The following is a 22,042-nucleotide window of genomic DNA, read 5'->3' as shown; positions in this document are numbered from 1 at the left end:
TAAGCATTGCAATTTAGGACCTTGTGACCTCTGATCACAAAATCTTCAGTGCAAAATGTTGCATACAACTGTCATTAATATTGTTCTAATGTTATTAAAAGTGCTTTTTCTTCACCTTAAAATTAGTGGGTTTACCACTCTTTTCTCTCTGGATGAAAAGGTAATTTTGTCTCTTCAAGTGGATAGACAGATAATCATATCAACAGTAAAACAGTTATCAAGTAATTTCTACAAAATTCATTGGATTTAGGGTGTAAAATGCATGTCATGTTGCTCTTATGTCAAATTTATTGAATTTTTTAAATCATTTTCACTTCTGCTTGCCTAATGCATTCCGTTAAAAAAAAATAAATGCTTTAAAATATCATCACTTTATTGACAGGCCATTAATAAGGTAGCAACAATTGACATAACCACTTTAACTCTCTAAAAAATGAAATTATCTACCAAAAGGGACTTGAGCAAAACCAAAAAATACACAGAGAAGGAGCTGCTTTTTTTTCTTTTTTTTTTTTTTTTTTTTTTAAAGTGCCATAATTTATCCTCAGCTATATGAATCCCAAAATACTAAAACTGAGGCATGATATGAAATGCATGCTTCAACTGTTGCTTTTTTCTCTGTATGAAAAGTTAAGGGCCAATTTATCTTTGGATAAATGCAGCTGAGGTTCTGGTGAGGAAGGATCCACATTTGCAGTCAAAGCATCACTTACACACTTATACTCACATATATCCATGACTTACTAAAACCCTGACCTCCGCATTTTTCTAACGATGATACAAAGATTGAGAAATACAAATGGGCTCTCCTTCAGCCTGCTGTAATCCTAGAGTCAGTAATACTCCACTAAATCTGCAGTAGATTTCAGTTGGAATGGGCAAAAAATAACTTAAATTGTGAAACACAGCATTAGCACGAGTGTTGTTCATATCTTTATGCCTGTTCTTATCGCTGTAGATGAAAAACATCATTGTACACTTAAATTATCAGTTCAACACAATGCCCATAATAAATCACTATCAGTTAAAACAAACAGGATATAAAAGGGTACTTACCAACAGGATCTTTTTGATTCTGAAAGAGTATTTTGCTGTTGCTGCCATCCATGTTTGCCATGTTGATTGTGTTACCATCCGTCCAGTACAGCTTACTGAAGAAGAGAATGAATGTATTTACAATATTGCTTTGTGCATACAGTGTTTTTAATGAGTCAGTAGAGAAAACATTCATCAGTTTAGGAGACAAAACATACAACTAAATAGTTCCATGATTTATTCAGTAGCTTTCTAAGGGAAGAAGTATTCAGCTGAAATATTTTCAGCAAAACCTTTCAAATTCATGTTTGCACTTTAAGTTTAAAGGTTTAAGTTTAAAATGGCCAAATTTAAAATATGAATGAAGAACCTGCTGATGAGCTTTGCTGCAGTTCATTTATCACAACCATGGATACCTTACCCTTTTACTGGGTGAACTGCAAGACACTGAGGTTTATCGATTCCATGGATGATTGAGGTTTTCAAGGAACCATCCAAATGTGCCACGTTAATTTGTGTTTCATCAAATTCTGAGCTAATCCAATATAAATTACGTGATATCCAATCCACTGCAAGACCTCTGATACTCTGAATATCTGCAAAGAGGGAAAGCAGTTCTTTTGATATCCTTTCTGTGTTATCATCAGTGTTAGGGGAAAAAAAATAGAAGAATAATTTATTCTACAGTTTGTTAACAATCCCATGCAACATTCTATTCAGATGGATTTATTAACTAGTTGCCAAGAATGAATAATCTTTTTTTTTTTTTTTTCCTGGGCCTGATATACTAACAATAAGAACATGAAAATCACACTGAATATTCACCACATGAAACCTATTGTCCCAAAAAAATAATCAGAGATGCCAAACTTCTGCATTGTATTTTTCTACTTCAGAAAGCTTTTACTGCTCAGTGGCTTTCTAAAACAAGGCTATGCTGAAATCTAAAAGCCTCCTTTCTTCTTCAGCTCCACAAAAGCTCAATACAGAGAGTCAGAATTAAAACCACTGGTCTATAACATAGTTCTGTAGCTCATAAGTACTTGTGTCACTGGAGAAGTTTACTAGTTTTATTTTTGAAAGCTTTGAAGATTCCAAGTTACTCCCCTGCCTGCTTGGATATGGCAAAACACCTGTCAGCCAATGGGAAGCACTGAATGAACCCTTTATTTTGCTTTTCTGTTGTTCAGAGCTTTTACTTTTCCTATTGTTTTTACCAAAACTGACAACTTTTCTCACTTTTACACTTCTGATTCTCCTCCCCATCCTGCTGTGGGAAGGGAATGAGTGAGCAGCTGTGGGGGCTGAGGGATACCTGACAGCACCATTATTACCTGAGACAGCAAACCAGAAATATGATATGACTGACTCGGTAACTTGATGGTCTTCCTTAGCATTTAAAGAAATGTCAATCCATGTTAAAATCTGCCTGAATAACTGGTTGTAAAGTCACTGCTCCATCTCTAGGTACCAACATTCCCCTCTGCCCTGAGCTCATATTGGCTGGCATCTTCGTGGAGAAGGAAACAGGCCAAGGGTGATTTAACGATTCAGCGTAGTTAATCATTTATACACATCTTCTGTCAACTTAACATGGTAATTTCCACTGACAGGATTATTGCCCTTGACAAACTGACGTGGATGTGGCTGAGGACTGGTTTGCATGTCCATAAGGCTGAGCAATGACTGAGAATTAGGAGGGTTGCCAATCTCACAGAATGCAACAAAGGACACCAAACACACAGTCCTTGACCCATTTTAAATTGCTACCCTGCCCTTCCAGGTTTTTGGTTTTTTGGTTTTTTTTGGGTTTTTTTTTAGGTTTTTATTAATGTAAGAACTAGAAAATAAGCATTTCATACTCTTAAAAAGATTAAAGTACAACTTGGCATCTTTGTGACACTGGTATAAGACTTCACCCAACGAGAATCCCAGGACGTGCTTACAAAGCTTCTTATGTTCTTATAGAAGTATAAAAATATAACTGTTAGCAAATGAGATAGTTTACACATAATAAATAGTCTTTACAATGTTTTGATGTGCCAGAACATTGTAATATTCTCAAACTTATTATATAGAAATTACATCTGGAACAAAAAAAGCCCAAAAACATAAAAAATCTCCACCACAGAAGCTACCATAATAAAAGGAATATGAAAGAATAGTATATTTCTATTGTTTTCATTAAGTTCTTTGACAAGTTCAGTGATTTTTCTATAATAAACATTTTTATTCTACTACTTTTTGAAAAAAACCCCAAATACTTCTGTTTGGCACCTGAATACCTGATATAAAGATCTCTAGGAGGCATTCTAAACCTTGTTCTCATTACTGGGACTGAAAAACATATCTGATTGTTAATAAAGTTGTCTCTGAGATAGCAGGGGAAAAGAAAAAGTAGCTGCACAAAATAAATGAATTCACAGTCTACAAAATGGGGAAATTGCCATATTTGTCCAAACATTTCCTAAAATGTGCAAACACAGAAATGATTTCTTCTAAAATGGCACGAGGGGCAGAGCTTGAACTAACTATTTCTGAAGTCCCCAGATAATCAACTACATGGCTTACTTGTTCTCCAAGTCAGAAAAGGTCTGACCTTACACAACTGAGCTATTTCTTTTGTCCTCCACCAAGCTGTTGGGGAATCACAGTTAGAAAAATTTGCTTCCACATAATCAGCTTTTTTTACTATTTTCAAGCAGGTGGGTACATTACAGAGTAGAAGAGCAACATGTGCTGCTAAGAAAGGCACTCAGAGTGATTGGAAACAAAAATCAAATGCTACCAGGGACAACAAATGGTTTTCACTTCAGTACCAGGGCTACTGAAATAAGGTTGAAACAATCAGATATAGACTTAATATTAATTTAGTTTCTGTACTTATGTACATATTCTGCACAGACAAAACCCACATTACACCAGCATCACAAAAATGACCACGCTGCCATGTTGTGGTTTTGCCAATGGTGCCAAAGCTGAAAGATCTACATGGACTGGAAAGAGAAAATAACCCTGGAAGAGCCAATTTAATTGCTAGGTCAACACAGGTAGCCAAAGGATACAGGAAATTCTTCAGTGCTAAGCTATGCCAGGATACTGTGCTTTTCCTGGTTTTTATCTTTATTCTTGCTACCTTCAAGACATTAGCTTCCTTTTTTTGCTACACATTTCAATCTTGCACAAAATCAATGCAAAATTACATTCCAATTTGTTTACATAAAATTGAATTATGAATCAATAAAGTGAACTAGAATCCTAAAGAAAATTCTGTTTGCTTATTGTTTAGATCAATTATCCAATACCAGGGCAAGGAATGCATATCCAGGACTTGCATGCTCCTATTTTAGCATGCTCATAACACACATTTACCTAGAAGGAATTATTTTTACTTCATGTTTACTATGAAACTATGCTGTTTACCTCTTGAAATGATGGTTTCTAAGCCAGTCCCGTTGATGAAGGCTCGTTTGATGGTCTGTGTTTTCACATCAGTCCAGTATAAACGCTCCTCAACAGCATCAAAATCTATGACTGTCACATCATCAATGTCAGGAACAGTGAAGGCTGTGATGAAGTTGAAATACGGGTTCTCTATATCCACCCCTCTTATTTCTGAACGCCTTGCATAAAGAAGAAACTTCTTTCTTTCTGTTAGAAAAAGGGAAAACATCATTCCTCATCTTCCTCACAACATCTCTGACAGAAATCAAAGTCACTCATTTGAGATCACTTGACAAATGCGTAAATTGTGTTTATATATGAGTGGTTAAAGATCTCCTGAAATCCTGCAGCCTAGTGACACTTGAGGAGTAATGTTACAAAGCATAAAAATCACAGAAAAATATAAGAATTCTGTATACTGGACATTTTTACCACGCCACTAAAACAATATGGTCTTATGAGTGTGAAATAAAAAATGTTGAAAATGTTATTTTAAACATTTTACCCTCTTTAGTCCGCTCAAACAAATCCTGTTTCACCTGCACATCATAAAAGATATTAACATTTGGTATCTCAGGATATCAGATTCACTGTAAAAGGGAAGTTTTGCAAACAGCAAGTGTGTGAGCAGTGAAAAGCAAACAGCTGGAACAAAAAGGGCAAATTGGTTGCTCTGATTTACACCTCCACTAGTGAAGAAGGATGATAAATTAAAGGCAAAGCAGAGCTCTCTTTTTAATCTCAAAACTGAATGATTTGAGCAAGTGCCTGCAAATGAAGAGTAAAAGTAACCTTTTTTTCCCTGCACTATCTCTGACATGCCAAACTATTATTTTCTTTTCTATTTCTTGAATGCTATTAATCAACGGCAAAAAGGATAATTTAGTACAAGGTTTTATGGATAATACACACAATTATTTGACATTTCAAGGGCTTTTGGAGCTTAAAAGTGTGTATTGCAGTTTTTCATAAAATTCCCCTGCAAGGATGCACTTCTAATATTTACTCTTTGTTTTTAATCCTTGAAAATGAAGCTAAGACAACTCTAGAGCAGGTAGAGATTTAAGCTATTAAGCATCTTTTTGTTATTCAGCTTACCTGACTCAGAATGTTGGGTTGATGCACGTTTCAGTATAAAGCTTTCTGTGTTGCAGAGATAAATTTTATGAACATATCACACACACCAGCAGCACAAAGAAACAGCTGTGGCAGCAAATATCAAAGCACCACAGACCTCAACTATTAGAACAAGTCATCGGTTCTCAAAAAAGCAGATTCTCCTTTAAAATACACCACTAGAAAGCACTGCAGAGATTTTATTTTTAACATTAATTTGCCCATTGACTCTAAAATCAATGCAATTGCCAGGCTGTGGGAGGAAAACTTACCATAACATGTTTTTTTGTCTGCAGACAGTTTCATCAGGTGTGGACAGGCACAGGCAGCACTTCTGTTGTGATTGATCAGACACATGTGAGAGCAGGGACCTTTGCCCTCGTTAGCAGCACATGGGTTGGGAGCTAAAACAGAATAATTGAAACACACAAAATGTAAAAACTTGTTAAAATTCAGGTTTGTCAAACAGTCGTGAGAAGGGAAAAATTCTGTCTGAAGACAAACCTAGTCTAAGTGATTAACTGAGTTTGTGCTCTACTCATTTTTTATAGGCTAATATTCAACTCTAATCCGAGAATATATATTCTATATATACATAATATATAATATATATATACTTTTTAATTTTTTTGTTTTTGTTTTTGTTAATACAGCCACAGTTTATAATTTTAACTTTAAGAAGCAACTGGGTATAATTTTCCCAGGGACACATTAATTTTGCAGCCCTTTCATAAGATTTAAATCTTATACTCCTAATCAAGACACATGGAATTAAAAAAGATGTCAATGTGATAAGGACCTGAAGAACAGATTCAATTGTGTGAAAGCAATAGTCAAAGTCTAGATTATGAGATGAACTATGGTGAATTCAATGTTTCCTCTCAATATGATTTCTCTACTAGAATATTAGTTGGAAATCTAACACACAAAGAGAATCTGGTAGGGAAAAAAAAATAAAAAAAAAACCCACAGCAAAGTATTTCTACTTTTCTCAAAGAAAACCTCTCCTAAGTGTAGTTTTTCACAAGTTACTTCCTATAGGTCACTGATTGAATAAGATGTGCTAAAATTGCTTTAAAGAGCAGGAAGAAAGTTGACCAGAGAAGACCCCTTAGTCTTACAAAACTTGGAAATCATTCTTATTATCTTCATTCCTTGTTATAAACACTAAAGCTCCAGAGCACTGCTGAAGAGACATTTCAAGCATGAACAGAAAGTAATGTTGACTCCTCCCTTTGTAAAAAAAAAAAAAAACCTTTTGAAAATTAACATTGATGAAAAAGGAAGTGGGATTGACTGACTCAAAGACAAACTTATAATTAATAAAAGCAATTAGTGCACAATGCATTCCTCTAATGTTGTGCTAGGCTGCAGTACAAGTAATTAGATAACCACAGCAATCTAATGTATGAATTTCCTTAAAAAATAAAATTTAGCTCAAACTCAAGCACCAAAATTTCCAAAGTTTGCTTCATTGAACCATTATTTTTTCCACCCGTGCCCACTTCCTGAAATTTATCCAGCACTTCCTGAATCCTTTAACTGATTACTTGTCTAACCTGTACTGTGGGAAGAAAGAAACTTTCAAACTCTTGGAAAAACAGGTTAATTATAATTGTAGCCATCATTCTACTAAAAAAAACCCCAAAAAACCCAACAACAATAACAACAAAAAACACAGGCTTTTACTTTTTTCATATAAAGTCATCCAATTTGGCCCTTTTAAACGCTGGCAGCACTGGAGGCCACTCAGCCTTTCCCAGAAAATAAAATAGAGGAATGTTTATTTAACATCAGTTTTCTTACATCAATAGGAACACTGAGACAAAATTTGAGGTGATCTCTTGTAATAAGTTCACAACTCCATGTGAAAGACAAAAAAAATGCGAAGTTGAAGAAAAGACACTGAAGTTAATGAGGCTCAGGGAACCTTTCCAATTATTAATACACTATGAGTAAATTGAAGTCATCTATCCCTATGAAGTATCAGAAAAAAAACCACAACTTAGAGTTTGGAAAATACTGTGAATATCATTTATGTTGTACAGAATCTCAGGAGACCAGTTAGAGATTCAACCTCCTGCAATTTTTTGGGCATTTTTTCCACTGCAAGAATGCAAAAATTTGTTTTGCAGAGAAGCATTTGCTTTCATTTATTTGCCAATACAGAGCAATAATTTCTGTGAAATTTCAACCTCTCTGCATACAACCATCTCTGACAAGGATTTACTTTGGGCCTAAGAATAAGTAGTGCTGCATGCACTATGGAATGGAATGGAATATATAGAATTTAAAAAGAAAGACAAACAGAAGAAAACAAATAATAAAAGATATGCTGGCTAATGATCATTTTAAAGAGAGTGTTGTAGTTCAAGGGTGCTCCAAGCATCCACCAAGAGGAGTCAGTGCAATGCATGTTCTGTTCACAGCACAACTCTTCCACATTTCACAGAACACAAAATTGGAAATTTGTGGAAAATTCTGGAAATTGGTGGAAAAAGAAGTGTTATAAAGCAGATGCGTTTGTTTCTACATGAATGCACAACTCTAGGAGTAAAGTACCATTACATCTAGCAGCACATATTTATATATTCCTTTCATATTCATACTGCTTGCACTGAATAACAGCTAAGCCTGCTCTTTATTTCCTAATAAAAACTAATTCTCCTGAGGGCACATTGTTATTGCTCTGACTCTCAAAAATTTGGCTTTTTTTTTTATATTCTTGTGCTCATTCTAACACTTCTGTTTCTACTGTGAATAACCTCATGAGCATTTGTTTCTCACCTTTTCTGTGCCATTTCTGATTTCACAGACTGCCACCATAGAGAAGCCTGTCTATAAATGGTATTTCCAGCAGCATCAGCCAACCTGTCCCCAGACCAAAACCTGTCCCATACTCTTGATCAGCCTTTCAGGCTTTCTTGATGTGCTGTGTATGATCTGTATGAGTATTCCAGCTGTGGGGGTGATACGGATTTATACAGCATCACAGTTCACTACCTGTGCTGCTTTATTCCTTTCCCAATCATTTCCACCAATCTATTTTCCTTTTGATCACAGCCAGCCACAGAACTGGCATTTTCCATGACTGGACAGCCTTTTTCATTATTTGATTGATTTCCACTGCTGATTGCTTGTCAATCTGTTTCTCTCACAGTGCTGTGCACAGATATACACATGTCACTGTCATCACATTGCTCCTTGACTGCTCTCTAAAACTTCATTTTAACAAAATACTTATTTTTCTTGACCAGTAACCCTTAAAAATAACCCCTTCAGATGTTCCATCACCAGCTGACAAATGAACACTTACTCTGACAACCTCTCAATATCTATTTCCTATGGCAAACTTATCCCCTGCATTAACTTTATATTGAGCTTGTCCCTCTGTGGCTCCAGATTTTAGCGAGACAAAGTTTGATCTCACACTTTAACAGTGCACAAACTATTTGAATTCAGCCTAAACCTTCAAATATCTGCACTACAGTCGCATCAAAAGGTGCTTTCAAATTGCTGACAATCGATTCCTACTCATATTTAAAACCAGTTACAGATCTAATCCTCTGCTCACTGCCAATACTTCCAATGGAATTGCTTTTCCTAAGGCCAAAATACTCAGCCAAGTTAAAGCTTGATTATATCTGATTATTTTAGCACTGATCTTTGAAATTTGCAGGTTAGGACTGATCAGATGTGAAAGTTCTAAAGTAAATATGCATTTCTCTAATCACTCTGTTTCAGTTTTTAATCATTCACTTCAAAAATTAGTCAGTATAAAAATTTACACATTCACCATGAAATTAAATAAACAGGAACACTCTTAGAACCAAGCACAATTCTTGATAAAGCTCAGAAAAACATATGTTAATATATACAATATATATAAGTAAAATAATATTATATAAAAATTTGTATATACATTGTGCATTATTTATAATAAATATACCAAACTTTGTGCTAGCTTTGAAGTAAAAAGAAAATATACAAGGTTGAGATAAGACCTCAAAGTAATTTTTTTTTTTAGTTCTCCTTGTCTTAAGCTACATTTCTGTAAAAGTTTATTATTTTAAACAGCAGGCAATCTGGGCCTCAAATATTGTAACAAAGCACTGCTATGAAGTTAAATGTTAATTTTTTAATTACAAAAGAGCCCAGTGGTACCGATATACTTTATATTTAACAGTTGTTATTATAGTGTTTGTCCTGATTTCTAAATAAAAATTTAATCTTCAGAAAGAAAAATAATGTCATAGCCATGTGTTTGGTTTTAAATCTTAATTCAAATCAAAAACCCTGGAGAAATGCAGAAAGGAAAATGAAAAAAGAAAAAAAAAGGCCACATGAGAAATTCTCAGCTTTGTGTTTTCAAGCTGTGATCCTTCCAATGCTCTATATTTACCCCTCTTATCACTATCCTCAGTTGTGCACTGCTACAACTTCCCATGACTAAAATGCACCTTGTTCTTTGCGGCAAGTGGATTTTTAAAATACAATGGTAGTTGAAAAAAATTCTAAAAATCTTCCTAGAAAAGCTGTGTTTGCCATTGTAACTGCACTCCTGACACAGCTCTGATTCTGGGAGGATGAGTGGGCCTCAAGCTCACATTCCTGAGAATATTCTGAATTAGGGGAGAAACCTTCCTCAGTCCCCCGTGGCTCACTGACAGCTGAACTTACCATCCATACAAATATCTCACTTGAACTTCACTACCTCAAATTAGCATCTGTCCTAGATTGACTCAAATAATGTGGCTTTAGGCTACAAGAATTTATTTAGCTCTGCTCTACTTTGTTTCAACCAAAAATAACTTCCTTGATATAAATTAAAAGCTAATAAACTTTCACCCACGTAGGTGACCCAGATGGAGATGAAAACACAAAATGCTCATCCTGCAGTGATCTATTCATACTGACAATTCGCAGTGTAAATCTACTCTTAATTTTATTTTAGGATTCTAACCTGCACTCTGACTTGTTCATTTATTGCAAAATAGCTACAAATGCAAAGGAAAAATTAACAAGTAATCAGGCAGCATCACAATTTCTTTAGCTCAAATGAAAAGGTACTGCAGACTTGGAGAAAGAAATTGCTTCTGCTGGAAGACAATTAGAGCTAACCCAGAAGGCCAATCATAAATCAAAATCCAGTGTTTTCTACATCATAAAATAAAAACTGCAATTACACAACTTGATCCTTGAACTTCTTGATTTTGTCAAAAAACAACTGAAGACTCTTCTACAGCTTTTACTTGCCTGGAGGCCGAAATATCTGTGGCTGTGTAATACTGTCTGATGTCTCCCTGGGCTACAGAATCCCTCTGAAGATGCTGTCTGGCCCCAGTCCAAACAGAAAAGAAGTTGTTCTTTTTCTGACAGCAAGAAAAGGCAAATAGCAGCTATACTGCTGCTCTAGAAACACCAAATATGGAACACATATCCCAAAGTTCAGGAGGGGACCAATTAATAGAAAATTGCCAAAAAAAACCCCAATCAAACAAAAACACCCAAAAACCTGAAATGAAACAAAATGGAAAAAAATAAGAAAAAAACTTATTTGAAAGGTGTGTGAAGATATGCATATTTTCTCCACCTCTATTTATCTAGCTGGGCATATGTATTATCTTAAGCACAAGTCAGACAACACCTTAGAATGGTACCCTGCCCCAAAAAGTAAATTCTGAAGAAGGGAAATAAGTTGCTTATTTCAGAAAGTGATGAAGTCCTAGGGACTTGACATCCACTGAAAACCAGAAGCATTCATCTTCAATATACATTCATTATTATTTCAAAATAAAAGCATGAAAAGAATGTATCCTGACAATTTATGTCACAATATTGAGAGGTCACAGTTGTCACCGTGTTTGGACACACTAACAAATGATGAGTGGTAACTCATTGCTTTTCCTTTATTCCATGTGCCAGTAGAGAATACTCCTCAAATCTTTTGCCTTTGAGTGTGCAGTGAGAATTTTACTTGCTCATTCACATTAGAGCTTCAGCCATAGTTTTCTGTGCATAACTAATGCAGAACTGTTCCAGAATATTTACACAGCCATCCAAAAATTGTCAGGATTTGAAGTTTTCAAGTCAAGATTGGTCAAAACCTACTAACATAAAAGTCTAAGTGCCTTACTGAGCACTACAAACCCTGGATGAGAAGAACAACAAAATATTACTTCTCCATATTAAAAAAACAAACAAACAAACAAACAAAAAAACACAACAGCAAGTATTCATGAGATAAATTCTAAAATAGTGCATTAATATCAACTTCTTGCCAAGAAAGCTGAAATTTATCCAGAGGACATGGAAGATTCTGTAACGAACTAGTGGTCACCCTCCAGTGTTCTTTTTCACTTTCCAATGTTTATGTACAAAATAATCACTGGTTTTTGTAATATCTCACAAAAAAAACACCAAAAATTTAACAGATTTCTTTTTTTTAGCATTGCTATTTTGAATGCTACATCCTAATTTATACATATATTTATATATATGTACCCCATAAAAACTTCTGCCACATGGGTTGTGTGCTTTTGACTTCATCTAGTGCTGAATACAACAGTTCAAGGCAAAATAATATACAAATGTTTATATATGAAAGGGATATGGATTTCCCTCCTCAGAGGAAGAACAATTAATTATTCTATGAATAATACAGATACTTATATATAAAAATAATACTTATTTCCCCCCTCAGAAATAAATTATTCTATAAATATTCACCTTGTGGCTGACGACTTGGATGATAAATCTGGAGATCAAATGGCTGAGCACTTGTTTTTTGTATTACACTGACATTTTGGCCAGTCCATTTATTGGCTTTGGCAAGGGTATTGGTCCTCCAATCTGTCCAATAAACTTCACTCCCATACAAAGAAACAGCAAAAGGGTGAGAAAGATATTCGTGACCCCGTATAATCTCTATCATGCTGGTTCCATCGTACAATGCAGAATAAATGGCATCCGATCTACAAGACAACCCCAAAATTAAGATTATGTAAAAATAAAATAAAAATCACACAACCTTTATGACATTGGGCAAAATGTGTAAAAATCTTCCTCTGTAAGAGTGGCAAGACCAAAGAATTTTTGCAGTGCAATCATTAACTTCATAAATGATTAAATTCATATTATTAATTTAACTAGACATAAGAAATACTGGTTTGTATAATGCTTTAATTTACCTCAATGCTGTGAGAAATACAACAGAAAATTCAGTTTTCTTTAAGAATGAACTTAAAAAATAATGAACTAATTTGTGCCTTGCGTGGATGAGTGTCAGGGAGGACACATGGAAAGGCACAGGGAGCCAGGACCACGGCTGATCCCGCAGCTGGATTATGAATTAAATAAATGTACATATTATACACGTGCCTGCCTGGGGCTCTATGTCCACAACTGCATTCCACTTAGACTGCAGTTCACATTTCTGCACGGAGGAAAGAGGAATTCTCAGTGACACAAGGATTCTGTGAGCACTTTACCTGGCATCTGTCCACACTATTCTTTTTTCGAAGTGATCCACGGTGAGGCCGTTGGGCCAGGCTCCAGTATCCATATCCTTGTAGATGATCTTCCTCTCTGCTCCGCTCATGGAAGCGGATTCAATGCGAGGGAAATTTGCATCCCAGTCTGTCCAAAACAGAATTCTGGTGAGAGGAAGAGGAAAAGAGAGGGGGATAGAAGAAAATATTAAAGCGTGAAGAAAAATTTGAAATGGTTTATAAGACAACAGTTGGAAAAAAGGTTCAACCATTTACATACTTTAAATGAAAGGATTAAACATAGATCAGTTTGGGTCCTTATATAAATTCCTTTGGGTAGCATGGAGATAATATTTCATTTTTAGTTTTAGAGCCATCATGAAAATAAAGAACTTATTTTTAAGTTTCTTTTTTTTTAAAAAAAAAAAGAATCTAAGGCTTTAATAACATTCCCTCTTCCATGTCCATTTATACAGTGGCAGCTTGCCTTGTCTTCCCTCTATAATTAGGAACCCAGCTCATTAAAAGAAACTATAATGAGAGCCTTTGAAAGCAATCCATGGATAAGAAGAATGGGGAGGGGAGAATGGGAAGAAAGGTGATTTGAGGTAGCATGGATCAAGGAACAGGCTAAATGAGAGATTTTCAGCTGCTCTTAAGAGTGTTCTAATGAAGACCCCTGGATTTTGTTATGTCACTAATGAATTTTATACAGATTACACTTGTTAAGAAAACTTCAAAGACAGGATTTTTTGTCATCTCTCTCTGTTTTGTACTATCTCCAATGTTTTTCCAATAAGGAGAACTTTCATTGTTATAACAAAACAAGTGCCTTGTTAAATAACAAAATAACAGAAGAAGCATCACCAGGAAGACATAAATAAACTCTAATTGTTCTAATTGTTCTTAGAGTACTGAATTTTCAACAACACACAGACTTGTTAAAGGAAAACTATATTTTTTATAGGAAAACTTGTAGTTAGTTGTAAAGAGGTAACTGCAAAGAGCCAGACTGTAGAGAAACTTCTGACAAGTTTTTGTATTTCCCACTAAAAGACCTTCCACCTTAACAGCCAGGGAGGTTCACAGGATGAGCCCACTTGTGCTGTTTACCTGCCTCAGTGCCGAGTTCCTGGTGGTGCAGACTGGGCCAGGGATGTTTATTTTACATTTTACATGTGTAATATGTACATGTTTACTCTGTGTGTGTGTGGACTGAGAACACCTGCTCAGCCCCACTGCAGCTCTGCCTCTCCTGGGGTACAGGAACACACTCCTAACACAAACCTTTTCCTTGAATCACCAGTGTTTATTCATATCCATTTGGGAAAGGATTGAGGAGCTACTCCTGTCTATGTTTAAAGATTTTTCCTTTCCTGACTTCTAACATAAAGGAGCATCAATTGCTTCCAGCCCTTCAAAAGGCAGATTAAGCCTTCAGTTTCAAGAGCAGTGAATTTATTTTTTTTTCTCCCAACCATTTAATTTGAACAACTTCTCTGCCAATTTTTCTGCCAACAGGATGCCTCTTTTTAAAGATCTTTATAGATAAGCGATGCACTCTGTAAATAAGATTTCTAACATCTTCATTGAGAGGGCAAAAGACTTAATCATTAAAGCATGTACATCCTAATTCACAGTTTAGGTCTCAGAATTTCTGACCTTTATCAATTTTTATTTTTATGTTCACAGTTTTACTTCTGAGAGAAGTAGTCAGTGAAAACACATGACAGACCATAGAAAATTCCTAAACAAAATTAAATATCACGATTTTGAAAACAGCTCTGTTGCGTTATTTTTGGCCACATTTAATTCGTGGTTGGTGGCTTGTCACTTTTGTTGTGTTTTTCTGAATGTTGTTTTGTTTGTTTGTTTTTTTCTGAATGGATTTTTTTCCCCTCTGTGAAAGAGCAATAATTTCGGGAAGAGGAGCTACTGAATATACATAATATTCTGCTTTATAGCATACCCCTAATGAATAGTTAGAAAAAATACTGACAGGAGCTGGCAAGCATTATCTCCACTTTAGAGATGAAAACCAAACACAAAACATGGAATTACCTCACTCAGCCATTAGGCTTCCAGTAACATCTAAGCAGTATTTTTGTACTCCCACAAAAAACAAAAACAACACACCAAAAATCCAAACAAAACAACAAAAACAAAAGCTAAACTAAACAAAGCAAAAAACACAAAAAAAACCCCCAAACAAACAAACCAACCCCACAAAAAACCAAACAATTGGTCTCTAAGTAACAAGAATCACCTAAATCTGTCCATTAACCAGACAGAAATGTTAGGCCAAACAGTACAATTATCATCCACATTGGAAAAAAATAAATTAAACAAAATAGAAAAGTAAGTAATTTGCCAGCAAAAAGACCCCTGTATCTCCTCATTTACCCTTTTTTAACTCTTTTTACTTAGAAAAAAAACACACTAATAATGGATTCTTTATCATTCAAATATACTTTCAAGAACTATCAAAGATAAATTAGAATCTATAACAGAGAAAAAAAGGAAATTAAAAAAATATCACATTTAAACACCTTTCAAATACTTTGCAACGAGGAAAAATAATGTTTTTATAATTTATAATTACCCATATCTGGGATCCAAAGCAATGGCCCTTGGGTGTTCCATAGCTCCAGCTATTAATGTTGTTCTCAAAGTGCCATCGAGTTTTGCTACTTCAATTTGGTCCAAATTGCTGTCTATCCAGTAAATGTTTCCTGCTATCCAATCTACAGTCAGACCTTCAGGAGTGGCCAGGCCGTGTTGTACCACAACCTCAATGGCGCTAACGCCTTAAAGAAAAATTAAAACATAAGAAAGAAAACAAAAAAAAAAGAGATTCTTAAAAGAACTAATGTAGAGACTGGTAGAGTGAACATGGATACACAATTTTATCAGATGTTCTTGGGGTGAATTCTGGATTATTTGGGGTTTGCCTTTTAGATGAAAGCACTGGAACATACAGTCCAACAAAAAACATTTTGTAGAAACTATTTTGCATATATTATGAGATTATATTGAGTTATAGCCCATCGTTATGTCACCAGAGCAAAGAAAAAAATCTTTCTGGATGCTATAAAATTTTGAAGCAGAATCTTCCACCTAGTGAGAGGAGATAATTTATCAGACATCTGATAAATTCTTATACTTTTTTTAATAAGGTGAAGATTCACTGCAAAAATAATTAAATAAAAAAAATAAATAAATCAATATTGCACTCATTGGACCAGGAAGAAACACCAGTCCTTTGCATTTGCCATTTTCTTCCCCCTAGAGCATACTGCAAAAGGAAGCTTCTGTTATCAAAGTATTTTTTCTGCCTGGAAGTGAAGTACGACCTTGATCTATCCCTTTCCAAAGGCAGAATGCCATCATAAATTGTGATTCTGTGAATGGCAGCTCAGTTAGGACTGATCAGGTCTAACACCCTGTAACTGCAGCTGTTCTCACTGTTAAGAGAATGAAGATTCAGTCCATACCTCCAGTATCAGACAGCTTGCCTCTGTAAATTTTGTCCTCCACCACATCTGTCCAGTAGAGTAAACTCTGGCTGAAATGAAAATCCAGGGCTATTGTATTTCTTAAGCCAGGAACTAAGAGGCTGTAGTCACGCTTGTGAAGATCAATTTTTCTGATCTCGTGTCGAATAGAAAAAATTATGAAAGCCTCAAACGGATCTGGAAGACAAAGATTAAACATTTCAAAGGAATAATAAAAAAAGATATTGCTACAAATTGGTATAAATGACAAGCAGAAGGTGAACAACAGAATACTTTATCAGGAGAAAGAGATGATTAAAACAATTCATCTTTTGATAAGGAGTTTTTCCATTACTTTTTAAGTCCAACAGACTTCTTAATTCTCCCTTCTAGCATTATCTTTGATCCAAACTAGAGATATTAGACATTAAATTTGGGAATATCAGACTCAATCATTGAACTGTATTTTGTAGCTCTAGCAGAACGAGTCCATAATTAGAGCTTTAAAAAGTCACATTATCAAATTTAAAATCTTCTGCTCAAAAGGTTCAGAAAAAAGAAACCATTAAAATATATGTTGTTTCAAAGGTCAATCACCTGAAACAATTTACTAATACATAAAGTACCTTTTGAATTTACAGTGTACCTTGTGTTTTCAATTGAAGTGCATAAAAACCCCTTCATGCCAAACTAACAAGCAAGAAAATGAGCATTTGATGTGTTTACTGATACATGTCATCACAAATCCAGCTACAAATTACTTTCTCCTTCCATTATAAATGAATTTATGCTACATGATTTGTGCCTGTGAGTTGATATCCAAGTGTAAACGTAATCAGCACTGGTCAACCATACTATGAAATTGATTTTTTTTATTATAGTTCTTACACAGATTAGGAAAGGTTTTTCAAGGAATTAGCTGCATTAATAAAACAAACAAGACAAAAAATTGGATTCTATAAACTGTTGAATCAACTCAGTATATTCACTTTGATAAAGATATTTTTTCACAGCAATCCTTTTCTGTGAGGAGCTAGTTGTTTCCCCCAAAACACTCTGAGCTCCTTCTCCTAGGGTGAAACAGAGCTTTCCATAAAATTAAACTTATTTATGTAAAGGTTTATTGGCAGTTTATGGCAATAGGCAATACTCCTGCTTCTCAGGGATCCTGAGAGTCTCTGAAAATACCCAGTTTCTCTCTTGCTCATTCACTTGAACTCTTCACTGTTCACTTCCTCCTGAAACTCATCTTCTCCTGATCCCCACTGCACACCCAGACTAAATGATCTGTCATGTTTGGGGCTAATCAGGCACCTCAGCAGAGCTGTGTTTCTGCTCTTGTAGCACTTGCTCACAATCTGGCTTGAACTTTCCAAATGACCCTCCTGTTTATTAAAGCAGTGAATGACTTTCTGCAAAGCAAATTTTTCAAAGCTCTGCAGTGGTTAAATAATTTAGTGCAGAACAGGATCACTGACATTAGTGGCTGTTTCACAAGCACCACTTATCTGAAGTTGAGACACACTTTAAAGGCACTTCCCAAATTCTGATAAATTGGCAGCTATTATGCAGGAGGCTACTGATCTCTGGGGTTTTTTGGCAATTCCAATGCATAAGAACACAAGTCATAATCCTCACCAGTAGCTTTTTTTGCTATTTCTCAGTAATTAACAACACAATGGGAAAAAAAATGGAACCTAACAAATGAGTGCTGTGTTGGATTGCTTTCTTCATTCAAAGTACAGGGATTACAGCTTGAGATAAATAACCTACGGTGCAAATTATCTTTATGAAAAGGATTAAAGTTCAGTGAAATCTTGACAGGATTTACAATTGAAATAAACACCATAAAACCCTAAGCTTGGCTGACAACAGCCTGCCACACCGTACCCTCCTCTGATCACAGCTGTTGAAGAAGAGTGTGAATCAATACAGAAATACGAGAGGAAATGAACAGGTGCTCCAAAAGGTCTAGAAATCATGGCCTGCAAGGGAAAAACAAACAATCTGGAACTGTTTAGTCTGAAAAAATGGAATGAGATGATGAGTGGAAGCACATAAAATTCCCTTAAGACATAAAAGGCTTATGAATTGAAAACAGGAAAAATCCTGTTTTCTGTATCAATAACAAGTAGGGCAAGGATTAAAGACTTAAACTGGACCAGGAATACTCAGAAAGACCAGAAAAACAAAAAAAAATCTTCAGGGGAGTGAGTCAACAAAACATTTCACCCCTGGGAAACTTGGAGTTTAGCACTGACGATGTCCTGAAGGTCTTGGACAGCAGATAAGCAGCAGCAGTACTAGCCAGGCTTTGATCTTCATTCCAACCTGACCATTCAGTGGCTCTATAAAATCAGCATCATTACCATGAATTGGAAATTTCAGGCTTTCAGGCTCAATCAGATTTTTTTTTTTTTTTTCAAATATGCTTCCATCACCTGATAAACACAAAATTTGATGTTATTTTCCTGATTTATTTTCTAGAAATGGAAAGCAAATATTTTTATTCTGAAAATTGATTAAAAGTATTTCTGCAAAGTCTCAAATCAATATAGTGGTTATTGACTATATTCTTTACAACTTTTAGAAAAATTAACTGTTAGCAATTTGTCAGAGAAAGTGCAGAAATGTATGATTTTTCTGATTTCGTAAATACCTCAAACATTTTTCCAGAAAAGTTAGTGTATAAAATATACGATACAAACAAAGTATAAATGATATAAAAACCAGTAAAAACCTCTCTGAAGAAAACTGCCTAAACAATGACATCAAATGACTCCATAAAGAATAATGTTTCACATTTTTCAGTGGGTTAAATATAAAATTCTTTCTTAGGAAAAATTCTGACTGAACCTAATTGTTTGATTACTGCATCAACAGCAACACAACAAGAATCTACACTGTGTTTTTATGAAAATTACCTCAAAAAAACCCCAATAACTTCATAAATATTATGAAAAAAACTTTCATGAAAAGTTTGATGCAGCTCAGAAAGGATTGAACTATTCCCTTCTCCATTTTGGTATTGAAAGGTATCTGGAAATTATAACAAAATTGAGTTTCAAACCAGCTAAGACAGATCAAACAGACAGACACTTCAACCTCTTTTTTTTTTTTTTTTTAAAGATATAGATATATAGATATATATATGAAGAGATATAACAGTTTCCACTGCTTAGAAAAGGCTGACTGTCAATTTTAAACTAAGTGTTTCTGAGCTCATCTAACATTCATTATACCAAAATCTGAAAGGTTGAATATAAACATGAAATTTAAATATCTTTTAAGAGTAGTATTTTTTTGTTTTTTCTTGAATGCTTATTATCGTTTTAAAGACCAAATGCAATGTATCAGCACAACTTATTTTGAAGTGTGTTTCAAGAGAAACCAGGAACATAAATATGAAAACTTGTAATTTGTATTGACTTTCTATCTGAATAATGGAGCTCATTCTTAGCTCAACCAATGCAAATTTAAATCTAAAGAAACATTTAATGTTTAGGAAGTCAGTAATATAACAATGCCAGAACATCAACAAGCAAAACAGATGAAAACAAGAGACATGGGAAGTGAAGAAACTCTGGAGGAGAAAAAGACAACACTTAAAACCCTCAAGAAACGAAGACAACATAAGTAGAAATGAGATACAACAGAGGAAACTAAAAAAGGCTTTGAAAAAGAAAATGGAAAGAGAAGAACTGGTCAGTTGAAAAAAAGGTTTTTCAGTTGAAAAATTATATAATTCCTGGATTTTCAGCACTCATACTCCCATTCTAATGGGCTCACAAATAAAAGTTTTACCATATTCTGAAAATGTGTCGCATACTAACGTTACATGTCATTGCTGTGTACCTGTGAAATGTTTCTTATACATAGGAAAATGCTATTTCAGATAGGGGAAAAAAAGCCTAAAGGGCAACATTCTCATTTTCTTCTGAGTAATTTATTCTTTTCTTCTGGAAAAACAGATTATAAGTTACTGTTCTAATAGAATACACACCTACTCCTGGTTCAAGGCATCTGAAATCACTATGGCTGTTCTAAGAATTACTTCATAACAACTGAAATTACTGAAATAGTAGTTTGGCATTTGGGGGACAGCTTATCTTCATAAGGTCACTTTGAACTTTATTTGCAACAGTATTATATAAAAATTTTTGCTTCTCTAAGTTCATTCAAGATCTCATGCCCAGAGACTTAAATGATGGGGACATTTTGAGTCTCACAGATTCACAAAAGGAACCAAAATTGTTCTCACTTTCCTAAAATGCCCTTCACACAGTCGACAACTGAAGTGTCAGAGGATCTGTCCTCCAGAGAACTTCCTGTGCCTTTTGAATTACATCAACTGAAAAGGGCCAGGATGATTTCTGCCTCTAAAAGCACATGCCATATTTAATATGGAATAATTTTGTCACAGCTTTGAAGGCATTAGGGTAGAATCATTATAGTTTGTAAAGAAAAATATCATTTTTCTTTATATCAGCTGACATCACAGGTCTCAGATCATATATTTAATATTACATTCTTTGAAAAAAAAATCAGGAGAAATCAATTTGTAACTTCAGATTCTCACCAACATCAGTAAACATTAAGCAGAAATATCTCATGGGCTTAAGAAACATGAGAAACTGTAGTCTCACTTTTCTTATTTAATAGCACAAGTGAGGATACTTCACTTCTTTTCTCCATTTAGTTTCCAAATATTGGTCATTTCTACCTAATTTAGTTTAAAGTTTGTTTCAAGCTTTCCTCATATGAATTGCTAACACTGTCTTAAATCCTTTTAATCTTTTCTCTAACCCAGTAAGAATGCACTTTTTTTGAGTCCATAATATAATAAATCAGATTGATCAAAAATCATTGAGAACCAGACCAAAGCCCTGACATAAAACAAGAAATTTAACAACAATCACTGCAGAATAAGAATAAATAAAGAATATCCTAATCACATTTGCTGAATTGTGAAATATCCATATAAACAAAAGACAATGGGGAAGTATTTCTGTTCAGAGTTGTGCAAACTCTATGAAAGAACAGAATTAATATAGAATAAAATTATCAAAGAAAACTGAATTATGAAATTCTAGAAGAGATGCTCAATACTATTTTTAAGTCCTTATCAGGACTTAAAAATACCAGGGAGGTAAAGGTGTAATAACAGCTTATATTGCACAAGCATGTTTCTGTTTTACACACAATTCTGCACCTGAAAAACACACCCCAACAGTTTCCAAATGATGCTTCAGTACTTATTGGTGGTGAACAATAAGGGGAATACATTCCCTTCTCCTGTTTTGTCTCATGTTGATTTTCACCTTGATTAGTGAGCTGAGCAGGCTCTTACTGCTGTCAAAAAACAAGTGCCAGAATGCCTTAGGGGAAAAAAACAGCTTAAATATTGTATACTAAGAGGCAGCATATAATTGCACATTCAAAATTAACTCTCTGAACCCTCAG

General features: G+C 34.7%; 1 protein-coding gene across 1 annotated transcript in view; it reads right to left on the bottom strand.

The window, feature by feature from the left end:
• The window catches only part of LRP1B (LDL receptor related protein 1B), a 714,787-nt gene that overhangs the window by 164,446 nt on the left and 528,299 nt on the right, over window positions 1–22,042 (bottom strand). The window contains exons 26-33 of the mRNA XM_088058617.1: window positions 16,580–16,777; window positions 15,688–15,892; window positions 13,086–13,250; window positions 12,325–12,569; window positions 5,868–5,999; window positions 4,459–4,686; window positions 1,457–1,631; window positions 1,057–1,151 (exon numbers count right to left, since the gene is read on the bottom strand). Of these exons, the coding sequence (XP_087914743.1) occupies window positions 1,057–1,151; window positions 1,457–1,631; window positions 4,459–4,686; window positions 5,868–5,999; window positions 12,325–12,569; window positions 13,086–13,250; window positions 15,688–15,892; window positions 16,580–16,777 (1,443 nt within the window). The remainder of the gene's footprint in view (window positions 1–1,056; window positions 1,152–1,456; window positions 1,632–4,458; window positions 4,687–5,867; window positions 6,000–12,324; window positions 12,570–13,085; window positions 13,251–15,687; window positions 15,893–16,579; window positions 16,778–22,042) is intronic.

This window comes from Pseudopodoces humilis, chromosome 8 (assembly GCF_049639895.1).
Source record: "Pseudopodoces humilis isolate 2021_Gansu_Grassland_sample_001 chromosome 8, ASM4963989v1, whole genome shotgun sequence".
NCBI lineage: Eukaryota > Metazoa > Chordata > Aves > Passeriformes > Paridae > Pseudopodoces > Pseudopodoces humilis.
The sequence above is the reverse complement of the archived record's forward strand: the minus strand, read 5'-3'. Positions and strand labels throughout refer to the sequence as shown.